This window comes from Panthera tigris, chromosome E2 (genome assembly GCF_018350195.1).
Source record: "Panthera tigris isolate Pti1 chromosome E2, P.tigris_Pti1_mat1.1, whole genome shotgun sequence".
In the NCBI taxonomy this organism is placed as follows: Eukaryota; Metazoa; Chordata; class Mammalia; order Carnivora; family Felidae; genus Panthera; species Panthera tigris.
The window spans coordinates 58,026,250-58,050,354 of record NC_056674.1 but is presented as its reverse complement, the minus strand read 5'-3'; the positions used below and the strand labels follow the sequence as shown (position 1 = coordinate 58,050,354).

Sequence of the window (24,105 nt, the reverse complement as noted above, 5' to 3'; positions counted from 1 at the left end):
GCTCCCCGATTCTCACTTCCTGATTCGATTCTCTTCTTCGCTAAACACATCCTGGGGGAAATGGGTACTAATGTCTGTAGTGTATTTTTCATTTATTTGTGATGCCAGAGTGGTGCATACCGATTAAAACCAACAATAAAAACGCTTTGTAAACGGCTCCCCCCCAAGTGTGTGTCGCTGGGGTGTGGAGCAGGGTGGCGGTTAAGTGGCGAATGGAGAGGAAACAGAGGGGCATGAAGGGCTCTGGCCACCGAGAGAGCCTGTCACCCCTAACCCGGGCGTGTCCCGGAGAAGTTCCCAGCTTCCGGGAGGGGAGGGAACGTCCCGGCCCCTGACTAGGGACTCACGCTGTATGCTGCATGCCTCCGGGAGGGGAGGCTGGGAGGGGAGAAAAGCGTGAAAACAGATGGAAATGTAATTTTTTAATGACAGCAGCAGATGGCAGAAAGACAAGAGTGTATTCGCACCATGTCGGAGCCATTTGAGAGCGCCCGGCTCAGCCGTGATGTGCTTCAGCGGCTGGCAGGACGGCTCCCCCCCGCCAAACCCTGGAGGCCTGCCTGGAGGGGGAAGGTCGCGGGGCCTCCGGGGAAGGGCGGCTGCCTGGAGCCACAGGTGGATGGAACCGCCTTGGCCACCTGTGCTGCAGGGCTTTTCTGGATCGGCAGGTACTCTCTGAGCTCTGTTTTTAGCCGGTCCCTACTCTTGCCGCCCCTCACCCCCACCCCACCCCCCCGCTGTAGGCCAGGCCATTGCCACGGCTCACCTGGACTTCTGCTTCAGCCTCCCATGCCCGCTGCGTCCACAGCAGCTCTGTCCTAAGACGTGAGTCTGTTCTTGTCACGCCCCAACCTACATCCCTCCGAAGGCCCTTCGTTGAGCTCAGGATCCCGTCCTCAGCTCACCCAGCGGGCCCTGGAGAGCCGGCGTCTGCTGCACACTCAGCAGGGAGACTGGTGCCTCGAGGGCTGTCCTGAGGAGGCCACTCCCGCCTAGAGTAGGAGCCGTCACCTCTGAGCATCACTCGTGTCATCCTCCCCCAAGCCCCGCGGTGGCTCCGGGAGGTGGTGACGTTCAGAGTGGGCCCCGGCTGGAGCCGGTCAGCTGAACCTGTCGGTCAGAGTCACGGCTGGCCAGAAGGTCCTGTTATCACCCTCACCCTGGAGCCCCTGGAGGGGAGACAGCCCCCCCCACGTGGGAGCCATGGCTCTCAGGCTCCTGGGGCTCAGCTGGGTGGCCCGTCCCCATTAGGGAAGCCATCCTGCCCTATCATCAGGCCCCTGCTCTGAGCTATCTAAAGACTTGTTTCAGCCGAGACCAGGGAATGAAGGTGTTTTCCAGTCTGCATTTCCCTTTTGCAGCCGCGACTATAATTCCAGCCCCCTCCTGGTGACACCAGCTGTGAGTCACAGCTTCCCCCAGAGGCCACAGGAAGGAGCCTGGAGTCCGTTTATCAGCTCAGGGGCCTTTAGCCTCGGCGGGGCCATGCCCCAGAGGTGGTGACTCCTTTAGTCCAGGTGCGGCCTGGGCATAGGGCAGGTGATTCCCCTGTACAAGCAGGTGGTGCCTCCCCGACCTCCTCCACTCTGCAGGGCAACTCGTCACCGTGCTGGGCCGCTCCCCTCCCTAGAAGAAAATCGCCCTCACGTGGCCGGGATTCAGACTTCAAGGTAAATTAATCAAGGATTGAATGAACACGCTTTGCACAGATGGGCCACAGGTGCTTCCCAAACACGCTCGGCCCAAGAATCACCTGCGGGGGTGCGTCGGCGGGTCGCGGGCCCAACGTCAGACGCAAGGCCGCCTGACCCTTCAGAGGACCCCGGGCCCGAGTCTGTGGCTCATACTGCAAATGTTCAGTTTCCACACGGGGCTAAGTGGCTGCCTTACTGGAGGGGGCAGCTCCAGGACACTTGTCCGCTGCCTTAAGGTCCCAAGTCCAAGATGCTGACTCATTTTCTGAGTGCCATTCTGCCGGGCTGAATTCTAACGTAACCGAAGGTATTGTAGCCCTGACTATCCTGAAGGAGGCAACAGGTTCAATTCCAGGGGCGTTTAGATGCCTGGGGGAGCCCCTAAAGCAGAGATTTCTTTTTTTTTTAAGTAGTCCCTCTACCCAGCCTGGGGGCTTGAATTCATGACCCCCCCCCCAAACCCAGAGTCACATGCTCCACCAACTGAGCCAGCCAGGTGCCCCAAGATGGTTTTCAAGAAACTTTTCTTTCTTTTCTTTTTTTTCTAGAATAGCTTTAGATTTCCAGAAAGGTTGCAAAAATCCTATGGAGGATTCCCATAGAGTGCCCGCCTAGTTTCCCCTGCCCTACTCTGATCCGTTTCTCAAAATTAACGACCAATTTTGATACACTATTATTATTTTTTTTTTAGGTGCAAGGTTTATTTCCAGTTAGTTAATGTGCAGCGTTTATGAGTTTCAGGTGTCCAGTCCAGTGATTCAACACCTTTCACACAACCCGGTGCTGATCTGGACAGGTGCCCTCCTGAATCCCCATCGCCTATTTCCCCCATCTCCCACCCACCTCCCCTCCGGTCACCATCAGTGTGTTCTCTGTCCTTAAGAGCCTGTTTCTCGGGGAGACTGGGTGGCTCAGTCGGTTAAGCGGCCGACTTCAGCTCAGGTCACGACCTCATGGTTTGTGAGTTCGAGCCCTGCATTGGGCTCTGTGCCGGTGGCTCGGAGCCTGAGCCTGCTTCAGATTCTGCGTCTCCCTCTCTCTGCCCCTCCCCTGCTCACACTCTGTCTCTCTAGCTCTCTCAAAAATAAATAAACATTAAAAAAAAAAAGAGCCTGTTTCTTGGTTTGCCTCTCTTTTTCTCCTTCCTTCATTTGTTTGATTTCTTAAATTCTACGTATGAGTGAAATCATATGCTATTTGTCTTTCTTTGACCTATTTCACTTATTATACTCTCTAGCTCCATCCATGTCGTTGTAAATGGCAAGACTGCATCCTTTTTATGGCTGAGTAATATCCCATTGTATATATACACCATATCTTCTTTATCCATTTATCGGTTGGTGGACACTTGGGCTGCTCCCATAGTTTGGCTATTATAGATGATGCTATAATAAACATGGGAATGCATGTATCTTTTTGATTAGTGTTTTTGCGTTCTTTAGTTATATACCCAGCATTAGAATTACTGGATCGTAGGGTAGCTCTATTTTTCATTTTTGAGGACCTTCCACACTGTTTTCCAGAGCGGCTGCACCAGTTTGCATTCCCACCAGCAGCGGAAGACGTTCCCCTCTCTCCACATCCTCACCAGCACTTGTTTCCTGATATACTGTTATTAACTAAAGTCCACTCCTACTCACGTTTGCTCAGGTTTTCCCTAATGTCCTTTTTCTGTTCCAGGACCCCAAGTGACATTGAGTGAAGTCTCCTTAGGCTTCTCCACTCTGTGACAGTTTTTTAGACTCTGTTTTTGAAGAATTTGATAGTTTTTTTTTTGTTTTTTTTTTTTGTTTTTTTTTTACTGTTTATTTATGTTTGAGAGAGAGAGAGACAGAGGGTGAGCGGGGAAGAGGCAGAGAGAGGGAGACACAGAATCCGAAGCAGGCTCCAGGAGCCGAGCTGTCAGCACAGAGCCCGATGTGGGGCTCGAACCCACGAACCGCGAGAGCATGACCTGAGCCGGGTCAGACATTTAACCGACTGAGCCACCCAGGTGCCCCTCCTGTATCTACCTTCTTGAGGGCAGAGTCTCTATAGACATTGTTTGGAATTCTTCTGCACAGTAAGGTGTATGGTCACTGAATCAGTCTACATCTGGAGCTTAGGGAAGGCATTTTATTTTCATTTTAATTATTATTATCTTGTTATTATTTTGAGAGAGCACGAAAGGGCGAGCGGTTGAGAGGCAGAGGAAGAGGGAGAGGGAGAATCTTAATTAAGCAGGATGATCATGGGATCCTGACCTGAGCCAAAACTCAAGAGTCCAACGCTCAACCGACTCAGCCACCCAGGCGTCCCTGTAACTGGCTGTTTTCATGTGGCATAATGAATTCAAGGTTCATCCCCATTGTAGACAAATCAGTTCCTCATTCCTGTCTGTGGCTGAATAATATTCCACAGTATGTACAGACTATGTTTCGTTCCTCTGTCCCTCGGTTGAAGGACATTTGAGTGGTTTCCACCTCTCAACTGTTGTGAGTCATGCTTCTGGGTATGGAAACACATTTAACCGCCCCCCCCTCCCTGGCCAGGTGACCCCGACGTATGCTCCTGTTTGAGACTCGAAGATGTCATCATTTTCGCAGTGTGTAATGCTCGCCGTCTCATCTTGTTCTCTCAACAGCCCAGTGAGGTAAGGGCAGCCCTGCCCCTGTTCGACAGACGAGGACAAGGAGACTCAGGTGATGTGGCCCCCGGGCTCTGCTAGCTTTTCCACTCGTCCCGCCGTGCGTGGTCTCTCTGAACCTCAGCTTTCCCACCAGCTCTTTTCCTTTGCTCTTTTACAGGCTGTGAAAATCAGGGAGGGAAGCCTCGCCAACTGCGGAGCACAAATATTTGCCAGTCAAGAAAACATTCCCCTATCAGTCAAAACCCAGACAAGCTGGCATACACCCTCTGCAGATGCCTGAGGGAGCTTCTATTTCAGGAGGGACCAGGTGGCTTGCAGCTCCCCCCCCCCGCTCCCCAAACATCCCAGGGTTCTTCTCATTCCTACCTCGTCTGCAGATGAAGAGACTGAGGTTCAAAGTAGTCACTTGCCTTCCGTCGCACAGCATCCAGAGGGACCTTTTATTTATTCCCCCCCCCCTTTTATTTCCTTCAAAAAATCTCCACGCTCAATGAGGGGCTCTAACTCAGGACCCCATGATCAAGAATAGCTCCCTCTGCGGTGCCTGGCTGGCTCAGTTGGTAGAACATCTGACTCTTGATCTCAAGGTCATGAGTTCGAGACCCATGCTGGGTGTAGAGATTACTTAAAAAAAAAAAAAAAAAGAAAGAGTCAGGGGCCAGAGCCCCCCGCCCCCCCAAAAAGAAAAAAACAGTCACCTGCTCCACAGACTGAGACAGCCAGGCTTTGAAAGTGTTTGTCTTAATAAATGGCAGATAAACAGCAGACATAGCTTTCTAGGCCATGTGGGTGGGCAGAACTTAATTATGGCCTTACTTCATCTCTCTGGCAACCCTACAGGAGGCAGGTGCATGGCGCAAGTTTCAGGGGGGCTAGGGAGGAAAACATGGGGCTACCTGGGGTGGGGCAGCTTTCCTGTCGCATTCACAACACTGGAATCCGCCCGTCTCCAGGGCCTAGTGATCCAGGGTTCAAATGCAGCCCACTGCCTGTCCCTTCTAGCCTGCAACCAGCAGCTTCACCTCCCAGCAAGCTTTCCTGGCCCTGGTTAACATTCAGTTTTCTACAAGTGTGCAGGTTGACACCTTCTAGGGGATTCTGACACAGAAGAGTGTGAGAACCACTATCAGGTGTTACAAAAGCTCGCCGCGTGGAGGGACTGTGCAGCAGCCTTCAGGAAACTCACCTGGGGTCCTTGCCCACGTAGAACTCTGAGCCTCTTCCCGAACTTTCTGAGCTGGAACATGCGGGTCGGGTGGAGGAATGCGCATTTTTATAGGTTCTGACCAATATGTAAAGACAGGACAGAAGGCTGTGAAGTTAAGAGAACTAGACTTTCCTTCACTCCGCTGGGGCCCCGGCGCCGTCTGTCCAGCCAGGTCACGCCGTGGCCTAATAATAAATGCATTTACTCCTGGCCCTGTGCGGGACCCAATGTAGACGTCCCCCGAACTCCACCCACAGTTTGAATCAGAGTGTTGGCGAGTAGGCGTCCGGGACAGGTGAATGGACACGGAAGCATGGTGACAGCTGAGCAGCAGGACGGGCAGAACCAGGGGCAGAGCCCGAGAGAGGAGTGAGAAGGGGGCGGGGTCTGGACGCTTCGGGTCGCGGGAGGGGGTGTGGCCGCGGCGCGGGCGGGGCGGGGAGGAGCCGGGAGAGGGGCGGGGCCGGGACGCGGAAGGGGGGGATAGGACGTCGACGCGGGACGTGTGGGGGCGGGGCCTGGTCTCGAAAGGTACGGGGCCGCCCCGCGGGAGGGGGTGGGCCGGGCCGTCAGAGGGGCGGGGCCGGGGGCGGGGTCAACCAGGGAGGGGCGGGGTCGGGCCGCGAGAGGAGCATGGTCACGCCATAAGAGGGGCGGTGCCGGGCCGCGGGAGGGGCGGGGTTGGGACGTGAGAGGGGCGGGACGGCGACGCTTGAGGGGCGGGGCCGGGGCCGGCGGCTTGGGGACGCGGCCCGCAGCCGGGGGGCGTGGTCTGCTCTCAGCCTAGTTGACCCTCGCCAATCCGTAGGCTCGAAGCGGCCGCCGTCCCCGCCTCCCGCCGCTCAGGGGAGAGCGCCGCTTTGCTATTGGTTGCCGATGCTCGTTCCGGCCGGGGGCCGGGCCCCGCGCGGTGGCGGGAAAGCTGAGGCTTCCGCGCTTCCCTGGACCTTGTAGGGCTGCGGGAGGCGCCAGCATGGACGCGGCTGAAGTGGAGTTTTTGGCTGAGAAGGAGCTGGTTACCATTATCCCAAACTTCAGCCTGGACAAGATCTACCTCATCGGGGTAAGGGCTGGGCCGGGCCTTTGCCTCAGACCCCAGCTCCTGAGAAAGGCCCTAGTGTCGGAGCTTCTGCGGACGCCTGGCCTCCAGTTCGCCGAGTGGTGGGGAGGAGTGCGGGGGGGGCGGGGAGTACGGATGCGGACCCCGAGTGGCCGGGGGAGTACGGGATGGGGGACGCCGAGTGGCGGGGGCGGGGGGAGTACAGGGTGGGGGGACGCCGAGTGGCGGGGGCGGGGGGAGTACGGGGGGAGGGGGGACGCCGAGTGGCGGGGGGGGAGTACGGAGTGGGGGGACGCCGCGTGGTCGCTGGGAGGGGGGAATACAGGGTGGGGGGACGCCGAGTGGTCGTGGGGGAACCCTGAGTGGCCGGGGGGAGTAAGGCGGGGGGGGGGTCGGAATACGAGAGGGGGGAACGGAGGGCGAGGGACGCCGAGGAGACGAGGGGACGAACAGATGGGGCGACGTTGTGAGTCTGGGCCCGGAGAGACCAAGTCCGCGGGCTGGGCCCGGCCCCTCAGCTGTTCCCCGTCGTCCTCCCGGAAACCGGCCCCGGTGGGCTGGCCAGGTGTGCTCCCTCGCTTGGAGTGGCCTCCCTGGGTCTGTGTTCGCAGCTGGGCTTTTAGATTTCTTTGGGTTTCGGCTTGTGCGGCGCCCTTTCTCTCGCTGGACAGCAGTGGGGTCCGGTGACGCTCGTTGCCCTGTTTTGTCTTACTGGGGGCTCGATTTTCTTTTGGTAGGGGGACCTGGGGCCTTTTAACCCCGGCTTACCGGTGGAGGTGCCTCTGTGGTTGGCGATTAACCTGAAACAAAGACAGAAGTGTCGGCTGATTCCTCCTGAGTGGATGGATGTGGGTAAGCATGTGGGTGCAGCAGAGCTGGGGTGACCCCCGCCCTTCGGGTGGAAGCAGGGGGCCCCTTCCACGCAGGCCACCAGCCGCTGATCAGCTGAAGGTAATGAGTGCTTGGAGACTCACCTGGCAGAGCTCGCTCATGGCTGTTACCGATGTCACGCTGTCACATTTTTTTAAATTTATTTTTGAGAGAGAGTGAGAGACAGGGCATGAGCAGGGGAGGGGCAGAGAGAGACGGAAACACAAAATCTGAAGCAGGCTCCGCACTCTGAGCCGTCGGCACAGACCCGACGCGGGGCTTGAACTCACGAACCGTGTGAACGTGCCCCGAGCCGAGGTCGGCCGCTCAACCGACTGAGCCACCCAGGTGCCCCTCAACTTGCTTTACATTTAAAACTATCGTATGACGTTGAAGGGGCATTTCTTGGGACTTTAAAAAAAATAACTCTGTCGGGGCCCCTGGCTGGTTCCGTATGCAACGCGTGATCTTGGGGTCGCGAGTTGCAGCCCCACATCAGGGATACGGTTTACTTAGAAGATACTTCTCTAGGCTTGCATGTGGCTCAGACTCATCTTACCTGGTACAGCGTGCACGCAAACGATGCATCATCCCAAACAAGGGAATATTATTTGGCCACATAAAGGAATGAAGTACGTGTTATGCTACAGCTGAATGAACCTTGAACACGTGATGCTAGTGAAAAAAAGACCCAAAGATCACACCCAACTCCAAATATACTAAAAACTGTTGAACTGTACATTTTAAATGGGGGTGTTGTATGGTGCGTTAATTATGCCTCGGTAAAAAAGAAAATGAGATACAACAATGCAGACAGGCTTCATCCTGAGCCTTTGCAGTCTTTTTCCTACCTGAGACACAAGCAGCTCGTTCTAGCAAAGAACGTTCATTTTATTTGGAATGGGGGTCCACACGGGATTTGAACGGCCTCTGAGTGACTTTGATCATCCCCTGCCAATTGGGAATCCCCCGGGGGCACCTCCCTCCTAGAAGCAAGGACCCTTCGAGCCAGCCACTCTCAAGTACACTTCCGGAAAGACTGTGGGCATCTTCTCCTTCCGGTCCTAAAGGTGGGGGCTGGCGGCCCTGGTGGGTCTGCAACAAAGGGAAACCCCCAGTTCCTTCTGCTGAGGGGCTCTTGCCAAAGCAGGGAACGCTGTCAGGTCTGGCTCTGTTAGTGCTACCTCCTGTTCTGGCAGTTTGGGTCCATCCAGACCCAAGGTGACGGGGGCAGAGGCTGTCTTGTCGCAGGCCCGTCAGGGCCAGAGAAGGTGTGGAGGGCGTTAACCCGAGCTTTTTCACTGGCCGAGGCCACACTGGGGTGAGTAGTAGTGAAACAGCACTGGTCAGTAGGCTCTGCCCGGGAGCGGGCCGCCTTCGGATTACGCGGCTGTAGCGGAGTCCTACCTGCTCTTGGGTGTCCTTTAAACGGAATCACCTGGTAGGTGTTGAGTTCTCTTATTTAAGGCTGTTGCACATGCCATTACGTCATTCTTGTGTTGCCGAGCAGTGTTGCATTCACGGTAGAGTACTCCGGTTCGGTCACCCATTGTTCTGTTGGCGGATGTTTGGATCCTTTCCCATTTTGGGCCATTGCTAATGAGGCTCTCATGAACATTCCTGTCCAAGTCTTTTTGTGGATATACGTTTCTAATTCTCTTGGGTAAATACCGAGAGTGGCAGATTGCCAGGTCACAGGGCAGACTGTGCTTAACTTTGTAAAAAACTGTCAGCCAGCCCTCCAGAGGGGTTGGGCTGTCACTTATCCCGCCAGAAGTGTAGGCGAGCTCCCACTGTTCCGCATCCTGGCCGCCGTTGGGTGATGTCAGTCTTTTCGATTCGTTGCAGAGTTTGAACAGAGGTGTTTCATACTGATTTAGATACTGGAGGTGGGCAGACGGGGTTGGAGTCGAGGCGTATTTGAGTTTGTTTATTTTGAGAGAGAGCGTGTGAGCAGGGGAGGGGCAGAGAGGGAGGGGGCGAGAGAATCCCAAACAGGCTCCACGCTGTCAGCGCAGAGCCCTGTTCAGGGCTCAAAGCCACAAACTGTGCCATGATCTGAGCCCAAATCAAATCAAGAGCTGGACGCTCAACTGACTGAGCCACCCAGGTGCCCCTAGGTGTATTTTGAAGGAAGAATTCACAGGATTTGCTGAAGGACGGGCTGTGGGATCTGAGAGGAGAGTTAAGAATGGATGCCAGGGTGGGGGTGCCTGGGTGGCTCAGTTGGTTAAGTAAGCGTCAGATTCTTGATTTCGGCTCAGGTCTTGATCTCACGGTTCATGAGTTCAAGCCCTGCCGCGGTCTCTGTGCTGCCAGTATGGAGCCTCTTGGATTTCCTCTCTCTCTCAAAATAAGTAAGTAAGTAAACTTAAAAACAACAACAAAAAAAAACGGTTGCCAGGGTTGCTGGCCTGAACTACAGAAGGCTACGGAGGTGCTGTTCCCTGAGCTGGGGGAGACTGCAGGAGCGTGAGGGCTGGGGTGGGGACCAGGAGTCGGGGTCTGACCGTGTTACACTGGAGGTGCCTATTGGACATCCAGGTAGAAATCATGTGAGCAGGAGTCTTTGGTCAGGGAGCTTGGGAAGGGGAGATGGGGGGATATGAATGAGGAGGTCATCAGGAGTGTTTAGATGGTATTTAAATGAGGCAGGATGAAGCCACATGGGATGTGGTTTGGGTGGCGGAGGGGTCAGGGGACTGAGCTCCATATCCCAGTGCTGAGAGAGAGGTCAGGAAGGCCTGGAAGAATCCGCGAGACAAGAGTCCTCAGAGCATGGTGTTCCAGAAATCAAATAATAAACCTGCCCTGGGGAGGTTTGATCTTTGTCAGATGTGAGGACAGATGGAACCATTGGGTTTGGCTGAGCAGAGGCCGTGGGGGTCTTGGTGAGCTGTGTTGGTGGAGGGGTAGAATAGACACCCCCCCGAGTGGTCGAAGAAAGGAAGTTTAACTTGGAAAGATGGTTTGGTAGGTGCTGTCGGGAGAATGTTTACACCCAGTGTGAGGCTCGAACTTTGGGCTGCAGTATGGCACCAGGGGAGAATGGGGGCCACCACTGAGAGCGAGACCCCCAGCATAGTTGTGTGTGTGTGTGTGTGTGTGTGTGTGTGTGTGTGTGTCCTTTAGCAACAGTGGCCAGTTCAGGTTCAGGACTTTCTCAGACCAGCGAGACAGGGAGATGGGGACTGGGCTCCACCGAGTGACTCCAGCTGCGAGCGTCAGCCCTCCGGTGTCCTCACCCCGCCCCCCGCCCCGGCCGCAGTGGCCGCGGTGTAGAGCCGGCTTGCTCTTCTGGAAGACGCCTAAGTAAGTTTCTCCAGCAGCCGGTCCTTTTGTGCATCAAAGGCAGGACGCTGTGCTCTTTCCCTAAGAACTCTGACGTCCTTTCTTCAGTAATAGACCCTGCGGGGCCAAAGCAGCAACGGTGAAGGAAATTTACGACCTTCCATAAGAGAAATATTGGGGGAAATAGACCCTGAACCATCTGGTGACTGGTGTGTGATTCCAAAAAGTGTTTTCTTCTTCTTCATGTTTTTGGTAGTTAATCGAATAGGTAATAGAGACATTTGGTTCATTTGGAAGGCTTAAAAAATACGCTGGGTGTGGTGATGGTAAACGTATACTCTTCTAAATTTCAGAAAAGTTGGAGAAGATTAGGGATCACGAGCGAAAGGAAGAAACTTTTACCCCTATGCCTAGCCCTTACTACATGGAACTTACCAAACTCCTGTTAAATCAGTAAGTACGTTTCCCTTCTTAGAGCCCACCTGTGGGATACAACTCGTGATTCTCCTCCCCTGGCCTGTCCCTCCTATCCTGTCGCACGTTCACCTCTGGGGTCAGCGGCGTCCCTGGCCACCCGGTTCCTCGGGTCGGTAATCCGGGAGGCGTGTGTGTGCACGCACCCTTGCCTGGGCTCCCTCCTTTTCCCTTTCCTCTTCCCACCCCTCCCTCTCCTAGGCAATCCCTCGGCTCTCTGTCACTTGGCCTTGGACCCACGTGTGAGCCTCCATTCTCCTCTCCGGCCTTTATTCTTAACCGTAGCTGGGCTCTCTGAGTGAAGCTTTACCCCTCGGTCTTTGTGCGCAGGAGTTCTCGCACGGCCTCCGCAGGAAAGGCCAGAGGGCTCGCGCTCGCTCGGAACCCTACCTGTAATGAAAGCCCGCTAGTGGCAAAACCTGTGGTGCGGTCACTTCTTGTTTCCCTGTGTCCAGTTCTGACTCCCCGTTGGCTGCTGCTTTTTGGTTGTTCAAGAGGAAAACTTTTTTTTTTTTTTTTTTCCCCCCCGAGCGAGCGAGTGAATGAGCTGGGAAGAGGGGCAGAGGCAGGGACAGAATCTTAAGGAGGCTCCGTGCCGGGCAAGGAACCTGACACGGGGCTTGATCTCACAGCTAGGAGGTCGTGACCTGAGGCGACATCAAGAGTCGGACGCTTCGCCGACTGAGCCCCCCAGGCGCCCCAGAGTAGTCTTTTAAAGACGGAGCGGCTTGTGACTCCCCTGTTCCTTGGAGCCTGTCCAGGGTTTGGGCTGATGTCCCGATTACGGCTTGCAAAGTCCTGCCTTCTCTCACGGCTCTTAAACCTTCTTCCCTCTGATTCCCACGTCGGCCTCTCACTTCTGTACACGTACCAGGGTCCTCGGGGCTTCCGTACTGTGTTCCCTGTGTCCAGTAGGTCCCTCTATTCTCTGCTCCCTCCTTCGGTTTAGCCTGACGGGGGCTCTCTCACAGGTTCTGTGTGCCTGTCCTCTCGGCAGCTCTGTAGCCCCGTGGCGTTTGTCAGCCGTGGTCTCGTAGTCACTCGTGTGGCTGTGCCCTGCCACCCCCACCCCAGTGCTAGTGGGAATGGGTAGGGACTAATTTGCACTAGTACGGTGCCTGGTGCACACGTTTGTTGAATGAACGAATGACGTCAGTAGAGGGGGGCAGGCAAGCGTGGATGAGTTTTACTAGAATGTGATCTGCAAAATGGGGGGAACCTGGGTGGCTCAGTTGGGCCCTGTTGGGCCCGGTGCTGAGCATGGGGCCTAAGTTTCTCTCTCTCTCCCCCTCCTCCACCGTCCCTCCCCCCCCCCCCCTGCGTGCTTGCTCTCTGAAAACAAAAAATTAAATAAATAACAAAAGCGTGGGGCGCCTGGGTGGCTCAGTCAGTTAAGCGTCCACGTCTTGATTTTGGCTCAGGTCATAATCTCACAGTTGGTGAGTTCGAGCCCCACGTTGGGGTGTGGCATTCTTTGTCTCGCTCTCCTCTCTACCTGTCCCCTGCTCACATACCCAGTCAGTTGGCGAGCGGTGTGAGCCTGTTGACCGGCAGCCTGAGGAGTGCCGTTCCCATTATGCCGGGATGCAGCCGCCTGCTGGTGCCAGAGAAGGGATCCTTGGCTTGAAAAACGAGGGACAGTTGACGAGAGGAGGGGACGCTGTAGGTAGGAGGCAGGGACCTGTTACGTTTGGGGAAGCAGAGCTGATGGGGCAGGTGTGAAGGGGAGGGGAGCCCGGGCTGTCATTCTGGGGCCGCAGAGGCCCCGGGAGGGTGTCCGAAGGATCTGAGAGCCTCGTGGGGCAGCAGAGAAGGTGACTCGGAAGGGAAAATACGGACGCCGAGGCGAGGGGCCTGCTCATCTTTAGTTTTTGTTTTGTTTTTTTGTTTCTTTATTTTTTGAGCCAGCACGAGCAGGGGAGGGCTAGAGAGAGGGGGAGAGAGGATTCCAAGCAGGCGCCCTGCTCGATCGCACGCAGCACAAGATCGTGACCTGAGCCAAAATCAAGAGTCGGATGCTCAACCTACTGAGCCGCCCCAGTGCCCCAACATGTTTAGTTTCTGAAGTTCAGTGTCTTACGTATGCGGTTCCTATCGAAACTCTTGTTTAAGAATTCTTTGTGACTCATTCGGCCAGGGGCCCTAATTTTACCTTTGTTCTGCAGTTCAGTTAACAAAGTGGCTGGGGTCCTTTGTTCCTTAACCTGCTATTCGGAGCGTCAGATCCAAATGTTTGGGTCTTCAATCCAATCCACCGTGTAGATTCTGTACCTCTGATTCTCCACTGCTGATCACAAGCTACTTTCAGCTTTCCCAGCATGCCTGGTGGCGGATGGTGTTGGCCTCTGCTTTCGTCTTCTCTTTTGTCTTCTCCTTCAAAGGTTCGTTGACAATCTAGCTCCCAATGGGACGGCCGTCACACTGACCCTTGCCGACTCCAAACTTTTACCCAGAATTCACTGTATATAGGTTTGCCGGGTTTATGCTAATGTGCAGCTTCTTCTTCGGTTTCTGTAAGCGTACTTGTTTTCTCTGTGGACTGGGACCGTCCCTAGCCTTCAGAGCTTTGGGGAGGCCAGAACTGCTTTGTGGTGCGAGCCCAGTGGCCGGCACAGGGCTGTTGTCTTCCCCTGGTGGGTTGTAAGCCCTTGGATAAGCGAGGAGGCGTGAGCATAGAAGTCATGACCTTTGAGCCGGCCCGTGAAGCAACCTCATTCAAGGTGGAACCTCTGCGGCACAGAACACTCCGTTACCCTGAGACAGAGGATGTCCGACTTCTAGCTTACTCTCCGAAGGTCTCGCGCTGCGGCCTGCCGCGGGGCAGCTGACATGAGCACGAGTAACTTTGTGCGGATGGATCGTGGCTGAATTTGCTTGGCACCCAGCTTACCTGCCAGAAACGTTTACCTCTTCAAACTGAAAACAAAGGGAAACGCATTTTGTATTTATAACGGCTCGTGTTTCCCTGAGCCCGAGCAGCAGTCTTTAAGCAGCCACTTCTACCCGGAAGGGCACCTGGCTGGTTCAGTGGGTGGTGCGGGTGGTGAGTTTGAGCTCCCCATTTGGGTGTGGAGCCTGCTTAAAAAGCAAAGGCCGCTTCTCCCCAGACGTTGCCGTCTGTAGTCTACCAATGTGATTTTTTTCTCATTTCCTTCCCTCAGCGCTTCAGACAACATCCCGAAAGCGGATGAGATCCGGACCCTGATCAAGGATGTGTGGGATACTCGCATTGCCAAACTGCGGGTGTCTGCGGACAGCTTCGTGCGGCAGCAGGAGGCCCATGCCAAGGTGGGCGCGGTGGGGGCGGGGCGGAGGGACGCCCCCTCTCAGTAGATTTTACATTTTCTCAAATCAAACACTCCCCAACCAACCCAGTCGGTTTTCTCTTGCGTTTTAGCTGGATAACCTGACCTTGATGGAAATCAACACCAGCGGGGCTTTCCTCACACAAGCGCTCAATCACATGTACAAACTCCGTACCAACCTGCAACCTTCGGAGAGCGTCCAGTCGCAAGACTTCTAGAGAAAGACCCGAATTTGTAAAGAAAGGCCGGCCGGAGGCGTGCCAGGTGGTATGTGTGCGTGCCCGAGACGTGGTAGGGGCACTCTTATTCCTGGAGTGTTCTAGAACCGTTTTTAAACGCCTGAGAAACTGTGTACCGAAACCAGGAATGGGTTCGTGACATTGGTGGAAAGCAACAGGTTCGTGCTCAGTCATCGAGACACTTGAATTCCACATCTGTCTCTGGGAGCCAGCTGTTCTCTTATGGGGGGAAAAAAGCAGCTTTGGCGAAACAGGTGATCTTTCCTAGCAGAGCCTCCGGCCTCCCGGGTGGTTGTCGTGTGGGTGAGCATTCGGTGATGTTTTGTGTTTTAGAGTAGGATACAGTAGGAGTGGCGATGTGGCCTAGGACTTTCCTTTCTTGACCAACGCTGATCTCTTGGGCTAAACTTAGCCTCTCCTTGAGTTTGCTCACAGAGAAGGACACAGTTGACCATCTGAGCTCAATAAAGATGGAATCCGCCCAATTCTTGAACTGGGGTTTTCTTCTGCATTCCTGCCAAGGGAGCAAGTCCCATGGCTGAAATGGCCTGACTGATCAAATGGAGATCAGGGGTAGTCTTCACACTGTTCTCTTGGGTACTTCTGGTTAAGGTGCAGGGCTGCTTATCAGGAGGAAAGCCAGGGGGGCGCCTGGGTGGTTCAGTACCTTAAGCGTCTGACTCAGGACATGATCTCCTGGTTTGTGGGTCTGAGCCCCGCGTGGCCCTCCACACTAACAGCATGGGGCCTGCTCGGGATTCTCTCTGCCGCTTGGATGTGTGTGTGCGTGCATGCACGTAAGCTCTCCAAGTTAAAAAAACGTACAAGACCACACCAGGGGTCATCTTTGGACTCAGAAGCCATTCTGGAGGTGGCAGGACATGTGGCCTTGGCATGATTTAGGATTCCTTGGATTGATTATACAAAGAAAAGATGAACCCAGACATAGATTTGCAAGACATGGCCCGTATGGGAAGAAAAGGCCTTAGGAGAACAGAATGAAGAACAGGCCGGGGCCTGGGAAAGGCCAAGTAAGTAAGCTGGAGATGGGACAAAGGAAGGAGTAAAGGTTCTGCAGGGACTTGACTTGTGGTGACCCTGCAGACTTTTCACAAGGAGATTCATGAACTAAGAACTTAAAGAAAGGAAAGCGTGGGAAAAATGGATTGTGTGCTCTGGGGCACGTGACGAGGCTCCAGGCATTGTTCTGGGAGGGCCTGTGCTGCTGCCCTTGATGGAGAGGAGAGACTTTGCTGGAGGCAGCGTCTCAAGGAAGGATCATTTCTTGTCCGAGGAGAAATACCTTTCAATTGCGGTTTAGAATCGCTCTAGAAATTACCTTACCTTGAGGGGAGAGATGATGCTTTGGAGGCATACAAGGGATAGAAGGTTCTGTACCCAGCTGGCTTTTGATAGTAGCACGGTCAGGAGCCTGCTCTCCCTCGGGCTTTTCGGAGTGATCACTTTTACACGCGTGATCAGCTGAGCAGAAAGAACGGCTTCTGGTGTTTGCCCTTTAGTGTTCAAAGCCCAAACTCACCTGATGTGACTCAAGCACTGTTTCTCCGTTCCAGATCGCTCCCCAGCTGTCCTCCGACAAACAGCCAATGGTTGTTATCTGAGCACTGAAGGGCCAGACACGGAGCAGACTGCTCTCTGTCATTTAAGGGGACAGTGTAGAGGGTTGCTTTCGGATGACAGGACTTGCCTTTTCATCTGGGGACTCTTCTGGAATGAAACCGCACGGTACTGGGGAGAGCCAGGAGTCCTGCAGAGCTCAGACCTCACCCCTTAATACCTTTCTTTTAAAACCTGTCTTCACATTTTACCTCTAAAGCTAGATGGCTGGGCTGCTGGGTTGTTTTTTTTTTTTTTTTTTGGCCCTATTAGGACATACAAAAGATTTGCCTCTTAACATGATTTAGGAAGATTTTATTTTTTTGGATGTTGTCAGAAATTACAGCAATATATTCATAAATACCTAATTACTACATTCAACAAATAATATTACAATACAATTAATTCAAACAAGTACACTTAGAACAGGTTTAATTTCACAGCATCTAAACTGCCCCCAGAGTGACCGAGGCATCCCTCCTCCCTCCCCTGTACTGGTTTTACTGTTCTAGCAAGTGAGCACAGGCCACATACAAAGTAACACAACCAATCAGCGTGGCCTTCCTCAGGTCAAGGCAGAATGAAGGAGTCTAAGTTAAGTGCTGGATCAACAGGTTGGGACTGGCTACTGTGAGACGGGAGAAGTCAGGTACGGGCTTCCGTGGGGTGCGGGATATTTCTGCTGCTAAGTGGCCGAGAGTTACAGAATTGGCTTGTGCCGACCATCTCCATCTTGTGGTGGATCCCTGGAATTTTCTACTTTGAAGACCGCTCAGAGGGGAAAGGGGGCGCCTGATTTTTGAGATTCGGCAGCCTTATCGAGCTACTGGAGGAAAACCCATTCCACGTACAGACCTTCTTGGACTAGGATCCTCCGCTGCCGAGAGTGCGGGCTCCTCTAAGTATTCTTGGAATTTCCTTAAGGATGTAATCTATTAGAATGTGAATGCCAATGAAGTGTTTAGCCTATATTCTGTAGAAAAAAAAAATCCTGTTAAGTCCTATCTTGGTCACTTATCTGAGATAATGGACAGAGGTCATGATTTTATGTCCCTTTGGCTCTAATTAGAGGAAACGTTTTCAAAGGATCAGGTCGTAAGCGCCAAGTTCATTTCTAATGATGGGATTAAATGCAGAACCCCAGGACCCCACTTTGGAAGAGGACCCTCACAAGCGGAGTGCAGTCCCATTGAGGACGGACGGCAGCCTGGTCTCGCAGGGGCGGCAGGAAGACACAAGGTCGTGAAAGACGGGGGTCTCCACGAAAATACTGACCCGAGTTACGTAATGAGTTCTAGAGCAGATCTGGCGTACTTCTCAACTCTGTCTTTTAAACTCAACGTGAAATAGCGGACAAGGATCACGCATTTGTCCATTTTCAAGCCCAAACTGAAGAGAGGTGGTGCTGTTGTTTCCAAACCCTCTGAAAACGAAAACTAGCCACCGGACGGGAAAGCCAGCTCCTCGTGGTGCACCCCTGCTTTCTTCCCTTCCTTAGTTTCTTCGTGCTGCCTTACTGGTCTGTATTCTGATTGTCTTTCTACTGAGAGGTGGGAGTGCGGGGAGGAGGAGGGACCGAAGCTGGAAGGCAGGGGAGGCGGTTAGTCTCCAGCGGCAGGGAGCGGAGCCCTTCTAGCTGCACCCACCCCTGGGTGGTGACCGCCCCCCGTGGGCGTGGCCCTCGACCTGTAACAGCACCCCAACAGGGGGCTCCCCTCGGAGGCTGAGGGGCGGGGCGGGGGCTGTTTCCTCAAGCCCTCCCCAAGCTGCTTAGCAGGGGCGTCCAGCCCTTTTCTGGGGCCGGGGGAGGGCGGGGAGCGGGGTGCTGAGGTGGAGCCCTTGAGCTTGCTCTTTCAGAGCGGAACGAGCCAGCCGACTCGGGAGCAATTCGGTCATCTCGTCCCCTGACCGCTAGCAGCAGAGCCCCCTCTCAACACCCGTCCCCACCTGTGGAACGAGTTGGTCTCCCAGTGTCTTTGCAGGGGAGGGGAGGCCCGCAGCACAGGCCTGCGTTCTCGAGTCGTTTTTGTGGAGAGGAAGGCGCTCGTTGACTGCTGATAATACTGGCGGCACTTTTTGTCTGAGTTTGCTAATAACTAGAAGATTCTTGGCAGACATACAAAGCAAACTGTGTGGGAACAGATAAAGCAACACAATGCCATCTGCCAGCAAGCTGTTCTGCACAGCTAAGGTCTGGTGCCGAGGGCGCGGCCACCGAGCGCAGTGAGTAGCCTTCCTGAAGGTCGGCCAGCCTGTCCCTGACCCAGGGTGAAAGGGACAGCGGCCATCGAGGTTCTTGCCTCCACCCCCACCCCCGACGGACCCGCCCCTGGCTGCTTGGGCCTCGGGTCTGGGCCCACTCGGGCCCACTCGGGCGAGAGGAGACCCCGCCTGGATGAGCTGGAACGGGGCCGAGAAGGAAACACTGCTTTGCGCGGAGAGAGAGGGCTTCCCCGGTTTCTAGCCGCTGCTGTGCTCAGGACAGTAAGTTCGAAAGGAGGGGAAGTTCAGCTCAGACATGGTTTACCTACTTTTAGGCTTTTACAAAGCTTTGCATCTAAATAAAGCTTCTAAAGTTTCTACTTTGCACCTGTTCTCAGACTGCTGTAAGACACCTTAGAATCCTATCACAGAACTCGCTCCCTTCCTGACAGGTTCTTCCGGCAGAGCCGCGGGCGCGCTCGGCGGCACCGGGCGGCCTCTGCCCGCCGGGGGCCGAGCCCCTCCACAGTAGCAACTGGTTCTGTCTGCGCTCCAGAGCCAGGGGGAGGGGACAGGAGGAGGTAAGAAGGAACAACACATGGCTTTCTACGTCACTTTCTGGTGCAACTCAAAAATGAAGTGATCGCATAGGCGCCAGTGGTAAGCTCTTTTACTTTTCTTCTTCTTTAATTGTTAAAAACACTTCAATAGTTTAATGTCCTGACCAGCAGCAGTACAAACACTAAAAGCAAGTTTTTTTGCCCAGGAAAACAAAAGCAAAAAAACAAACAGAACCCCCAAACAGGAAAACAAACAAACAAAAATCCCCCCAAACCACATATTTAAAAATGGCAGGCTTTTTATAACAATAATTAAAGTAATAAAAACATACAAAACTTTGTTTTTTTTTTTAATATATATACACAGTACAAGGCTGAAGCACCTTTGACTTTTCTCTCAAAATTTACGTTTGTATGAAAACACAACCCACCGCAGTAACAATTTCGTGGGTGTGAACGTATGTATACATAGAGCTCTGTACATTTTCCCCCACCGAGTAATAAAAAGGTACCTTCAGTTGGGTGATGCACTTTAGATAAGAGCTTTTCCGGGGAAAAGCCTGTGGGTGAGGCTTCGGTATTGGTGCTTTGTGGGCTCCTAGGACCTGTTGCTTCGAAGAGAATTTTGCAGACAAGTGACAAACAAACAAGCCCTTTACCAGGAAAATGCACCCCACCTTCCTTCTGCCGAAGCCGGTCTCCGTCCTGGGGAGGAGCGAGGCCGACCCCGCGCCGGGGGCAGAAGGGGACGGGGGGGAGGGGGGGGCTCGAGGAGGCGGGGAGCCGCGTGGCCACACCAGAAACCCAACACAGTCGGTCTGATCCATTCTTCCGCACCCAGGGGCCCTCAAGGATACAGTTTTAGTGTTGGTAAGGGAGCCTTCACTTTCAGACTAGAAAATAACGGCGTGGGGGAAGAAGAAAACCACCTTTAAAAAGAAAAGAAAAGACCAAACAAAAAGAACGATGGGCGTCCTAGTCGGTTGCTCGCTGAATGACAAAGGTGATTCCGTTGCATTGAAGTCAAGGCGGGTTCGTTCTTCTGGGGCCTGGAGTCCTCAGCTTCATGCATGGCACATTCTCTTTTTTTTTTCTTTTTTTTTTCTTTTTGTTAAATTTTAAGCTTCAAACCTCCCAGTGAAAAATATTAAATATTCAAGGTAATAAAATAGATAATATTTCTATACTATAGGTTCGGCCTAGCACAAGGGAAACCGTCACCTAGGATATCCCTTAAAGTAACCCCTAGGCCAGTGCATTGCAGGCAACACAAGGCACTTCCTTAAGTGATCCAGTTCTGCCTGGAGTCGCTCCCTCTCGGAAACAATCTTCTGTTTCTGGCTCCTCAACTCCTGGAGAGAGAGAGATTGATTCAGGTAAAACACTCATCTCACGGTAAGGAAGTGTGTGTGAGGCATGAATGCGCCAACCTCTAGTCTGGAAGCTTCCCCTTCCCAGCTCAGGATTCGGGCGGTGGTCTCTGGAAGAACCAGTTCAAACCGTGACCGAAGCCTTGGGTTCTCCCAGTACCTGGGCCGTCTCCTAAAACCAGGGTCTGTTGCTGGCTCAACACCAACCCTGAGATTTTAAAAATGAGCCGATACTACACAACTGTGGCTGCTCAGGACCGGCCAAGAGCTGCACCCCACGTCCCCAAGTGCCGGGAGGATGCCGGGGAGTCGCTCCCGTCATCGGCTGCAGGAGGAAGGGGGCTGGGGTGCGAGAGAGCCTTTGCTCCCCCTGTAATATCGTCTTCCATCCCCCTCAGCCAATCACCGTAGGGGGAGACATACGGGTAACACCTCCCCCAAAGGGATATGCAAATAGCCTCTTCTCCCTTCCAGAACCAATACCCTGTACGTGAACAGTACCTGCCTCCTTAGCTCAATCTTGGGGAACCCTCGGGCTCCTGAACTCCCCGCCCAAGACTACACCTGTTAGCCTCCTAGGAGCAGTATTCCCACCCCTCAAAACTTGTCTGTAGGGGGGACAGACGCAAGCTTAGGCTCCACGAAGCTGGCTGTGTCTTAGGAACCTGCCCGCCCCCCACCGCGGCCCCTCTTCCCCGGGGGCACTCACCGCCATGCTGTGAGAGAGCTGCTCGGCTGTGAGGCTGAGGCTATAATGCTGTGCCTCCAGCCGCCTGCACTGCGTCTGCAACACCTGCCGCTCCAGATTTTGCTCTGAAAAGACAAGCCGCGTCGAGCTGCTGTGTGTGTGTGTAGGGGCCACGGGCCTGGCCGGGGTCGCCCTTCTTGCGGTGCTCTCCTCGGGGCCGCACTGCTCCCCGCCCTCTGATGGGCACAGGGAAACCCAGCCCGGTGGCCACAAGGCTACTAGGAACTCCTTAAGGGGAAAGTGGTGGTTGCAAAACACGTTTTTCAAAAGGAAGGGTACAGTGAGAGGTCTGAAAGCTTGTAATAAGCTGCTACGAGGCCAGAGTAAACTTAGAAACCGAAAATAGAATTCTAATTAGTAAAATCTCTGCCTTGCCACAAGATACTGGGCCTGCTTTTCACAGGAGTGACTTCAAACTTGCAAGGGTCAAGGACAAGTCCCTGCTTTCCTATGAAGCGTTTTGAGAAGGGAGACCCGGGAGAGCAAGTGGACAGCCTACAAAAGGGACAGTGCAAGGAGGGGCACTAAAAGCAGCCTCCTGCCCCCTCAGAACACAGATTGAAGTTGTTAAAAGCGCTAACGAATGCAGCCTGGAACCAGCGACATCAGAAAACACGAAAGCTGAACTCTCCACCGGAAACACTAACTCTGACAAGTCCTCTGCGGCCAACTCGGCAGGAATGAGGACCTCTATTTTGTCCCCAAGGTTCAGAAACCAGAGAAGCGGCCCTCTGTCACTGCCACTCTCTCTTCAATTCAAGAGCCCAGAGCTCAAGGAGAGAACTAAACTATCACAGAAGGTCTGACCCGCTAGGACTACCTAAGGAATAAGGGACCACACAAACTGGAAAACACAACTGGTACCTAAATCAGTCTAATAAAAAAGGCCCCGCTCACGGCAGAAAACCAGCAAAAGTTACTTAATGCAATTTAATGCCAGATTCACGGAATAACATCATCATCAACAAGATCCATTCTCCCCAAATCTGTAAATTCAACACAACTGAAAATCTGCATAGGGATTTTCTGGGTGGCACAAACAAGGCGGCGATCTTGAAACCCCTGGGAGAAGCCCAAGGGCCAAGAACAGGGGGGCTGTCCGAGAGGTGAGTGCCTGCGGACAGCCGAGAGCAGGGGGCCCACGGGGAGCGGCCAGGAGGATGCCGAAACCCGCCAGGGTAAGGGGTTGCCCAGGTGGGAACGGTGAGGTTAAATGAATTCTAGGCATAAGAAATGCGAAACTTGAATTTAAGGAAATGGACAGAATCATCACGTCCTTGGGGCAGAGAGGGATTCCCAAACAAGGCACCAAAAAACAAACCCAGAGAAGCTGGACACGCTTTGCTCCGTCACAATAAAAAACGCTCTACGCTGGCTCTGGATACCGAACTCTGCCGGCCATGACTGGTGCGCCCCAACTCCGCTCCAGCCAGGAGGGGGAGCACGGGGGGCCGCGGTACTGCAGCCTGGGGGGTCACGGGAGTCCTCTTGAGGAAACCGAGGGGCAGGGAAAGGAGGCGGAGGGCCAGAAGCCCAAGGATAGCGCCCAAGCCTCGTGACCCCACCCGCTGCCCCACGAGGGCGACGAGCCTGTGGGGGAACCGCCAGCAGCCCTGAGGCGCTCAGCTGAGTTAACACACCTTCTTCTGTTTTCAGGCCCCGTGTGTGCGGCCACAGTCAGGGCCGATGGGATATTTAGAAGTATGGCGGCAGACGGCACAGAAAGCACGGCCCAGGTGGGGGCCGTCACGCTGGGTGGGGACAAGCGGTACTTAAGCTTGTCCGGTGACAGGGGCCTCATGTCTGGAAGCTGGGGCGCCTGCAGAAGGCTGACAACAGTTCTTGAAACAGGCAGAGTGGCTGAGGACATTCCTGAGCGCCAGGGTCACCACGCACAAACCGTCCCCAGGGCTAGCAGTGAGGTCCCACAGGGACGGGGCGGTCCAGTCAGCATTCTGTCACCTCCCCGCGGCCCTGCGCCCACTCCCATACCTTCTAGGTGCTCCTGATAAGCTTCAAAAATGGCCTCAATCCCTTGCCACTTGCGCCTGGGGGGCTCGTCGTCGTCCTCCTCCCCGTCTTCGTCGTCGTCCTCCGAGGCCTGGTCCGTTTCCTGCGTGAGGGGGCCCTTCCTCCCGGTGGGGGCCTCCTGCTGCCCGTTGTGCGGGGGCACAGGGAGCCGGCTGGACGACTGCAGCTCGGGAATGTTGTAGTGGATGGCCGTGTCCATTTTGTGGTTCTGCTCCGCAGACAGCGCGGCCACGTTCCCTGCGGGGGGAGAACGGGCAGGTCACGGGCCCCCGCGTCCTTCGGAGATCCAAGATGGCGATCCGCGGCAAGGTCGCCGAGCCACAGAGACCGTGACAGCCCTGCACTGCGTCCCAACGAGGGTGTGATCCCTGCCGCGCCAAGCCCCAGGGTCCCGCAGTCCCCCCCAGTCACATCCAGCGTCAGCTGCTATTGGGACCCGTTTACGGGAGGCGTGCGCCGCCTTGAACCACGGCCCGGCGGGGCGTGTTCTAACGCGGGCACAGCGCCTCCAGTGTAGACAGCAGCCTCTGCGGGCCTCTGGGACGCGCTCGGTGGACTTGTCCGAGGAAATGGGGCACCCGGGTGGCTCGGTCGGGTAAGTGACTTGACTCCGGCTCGCCGTCTGTGAGACCGGGCCTCACACTGGGCTCTGTGCTGCTCAGGACTCTCTCTCTGCCCCTCACCCGCTCAAAGCACGTGCCCTGCTCTGCTCTCAAAATAAACTTAAAAAACAAACTCCTGAGGAAACGGCAGCACGTTACACGTCAAGAAAAGGGCCAGTGTAAAACAAGGCAGGAAACGCGGGTCC

The 24,105-nt window shown here is 54.5% G+C and overlaps 2 protein-coding genes across 5 annotated transcripts in view; one reads left to right on the top strand and one right to left on the bottom strand.

Moving 5' to 3' along the window:
- Window positions 1-824: 824 nt before the first annotated feature.
- Window positions 825-19,128, top strand: GINS2 (GINS complex subunit 2). 2 transcript variants are annotated; one of them, XM_042967992.1, is made up of 9 exons: window positions 825-1,670; window positions 4,318-4,375; window positions 4,481-4,630; window positions 5,788-5,899; window positions 6,485-6,593; window positions 7,328-7,442; window positions 11,105-11,204; window positions 14,387-14,513; window positions 14,623-15,464. In XM_042967992.1, exons 4-9 carry the CDS (start codon window positions 5,844-5,846, stop codon window positions 14,746-14,748), a joined length of 633 nt encoding a protein of 210 aa, XP_042823926.1. In that variant the 5' UTR covers window positions 825-1,670; window positions 4,318-4,375; window positions 4,481-4,630; window positions 5,788-5,843; the 3' UTR covers window positions 14,749-15,464. The 2 variants fall into 2 exon arrangements, with proteins under 2 accessions (XP_042823926.1, XP_042823925.1); XM_042967991.1 differs by lacking the exons at window positions 825-1,670; window positions 4,318-4,375 and adding an exon at window positions 19,041-19,128 and having other exon boundaries at window positions 4,512-4,630; window positions 14,623-14,797.
- An 879-nt stretch (window positions 19,129-20,007) lies between these two features.
- The window catches only part of GSE1 (Gse1 coiled-coil protein), a 383,079-nt gene continuing 378,981 nt past the window's right edge, over window positions 20,008-24,105 (bottom strand). For all 3 annotated transcript variants that reach the window (XM_042967990.1, XM_042967988.1, XM_042967989.1), the window contains exons 15-17: window positions 23,259-23,534; window positions 21,228-21,331; window positions 20,008-20,500 (exon numbers count right to left, since the gene is read on the bottom strand). In XM_042967990.1, the coding sequence (XP_042823924.1) occupies window positions 20,366-20,500; window positions 21,228-21,331; window positions 23,259-23,534 (515 nt within the window). In that variant the 3' untranslated portion in view covers window positions 20,008-20,365. The remainder of the gene's footprint in view (window positions 20,501-21,227; window positions 21,332-23,258; window positions 23,535-24,105) is intronic.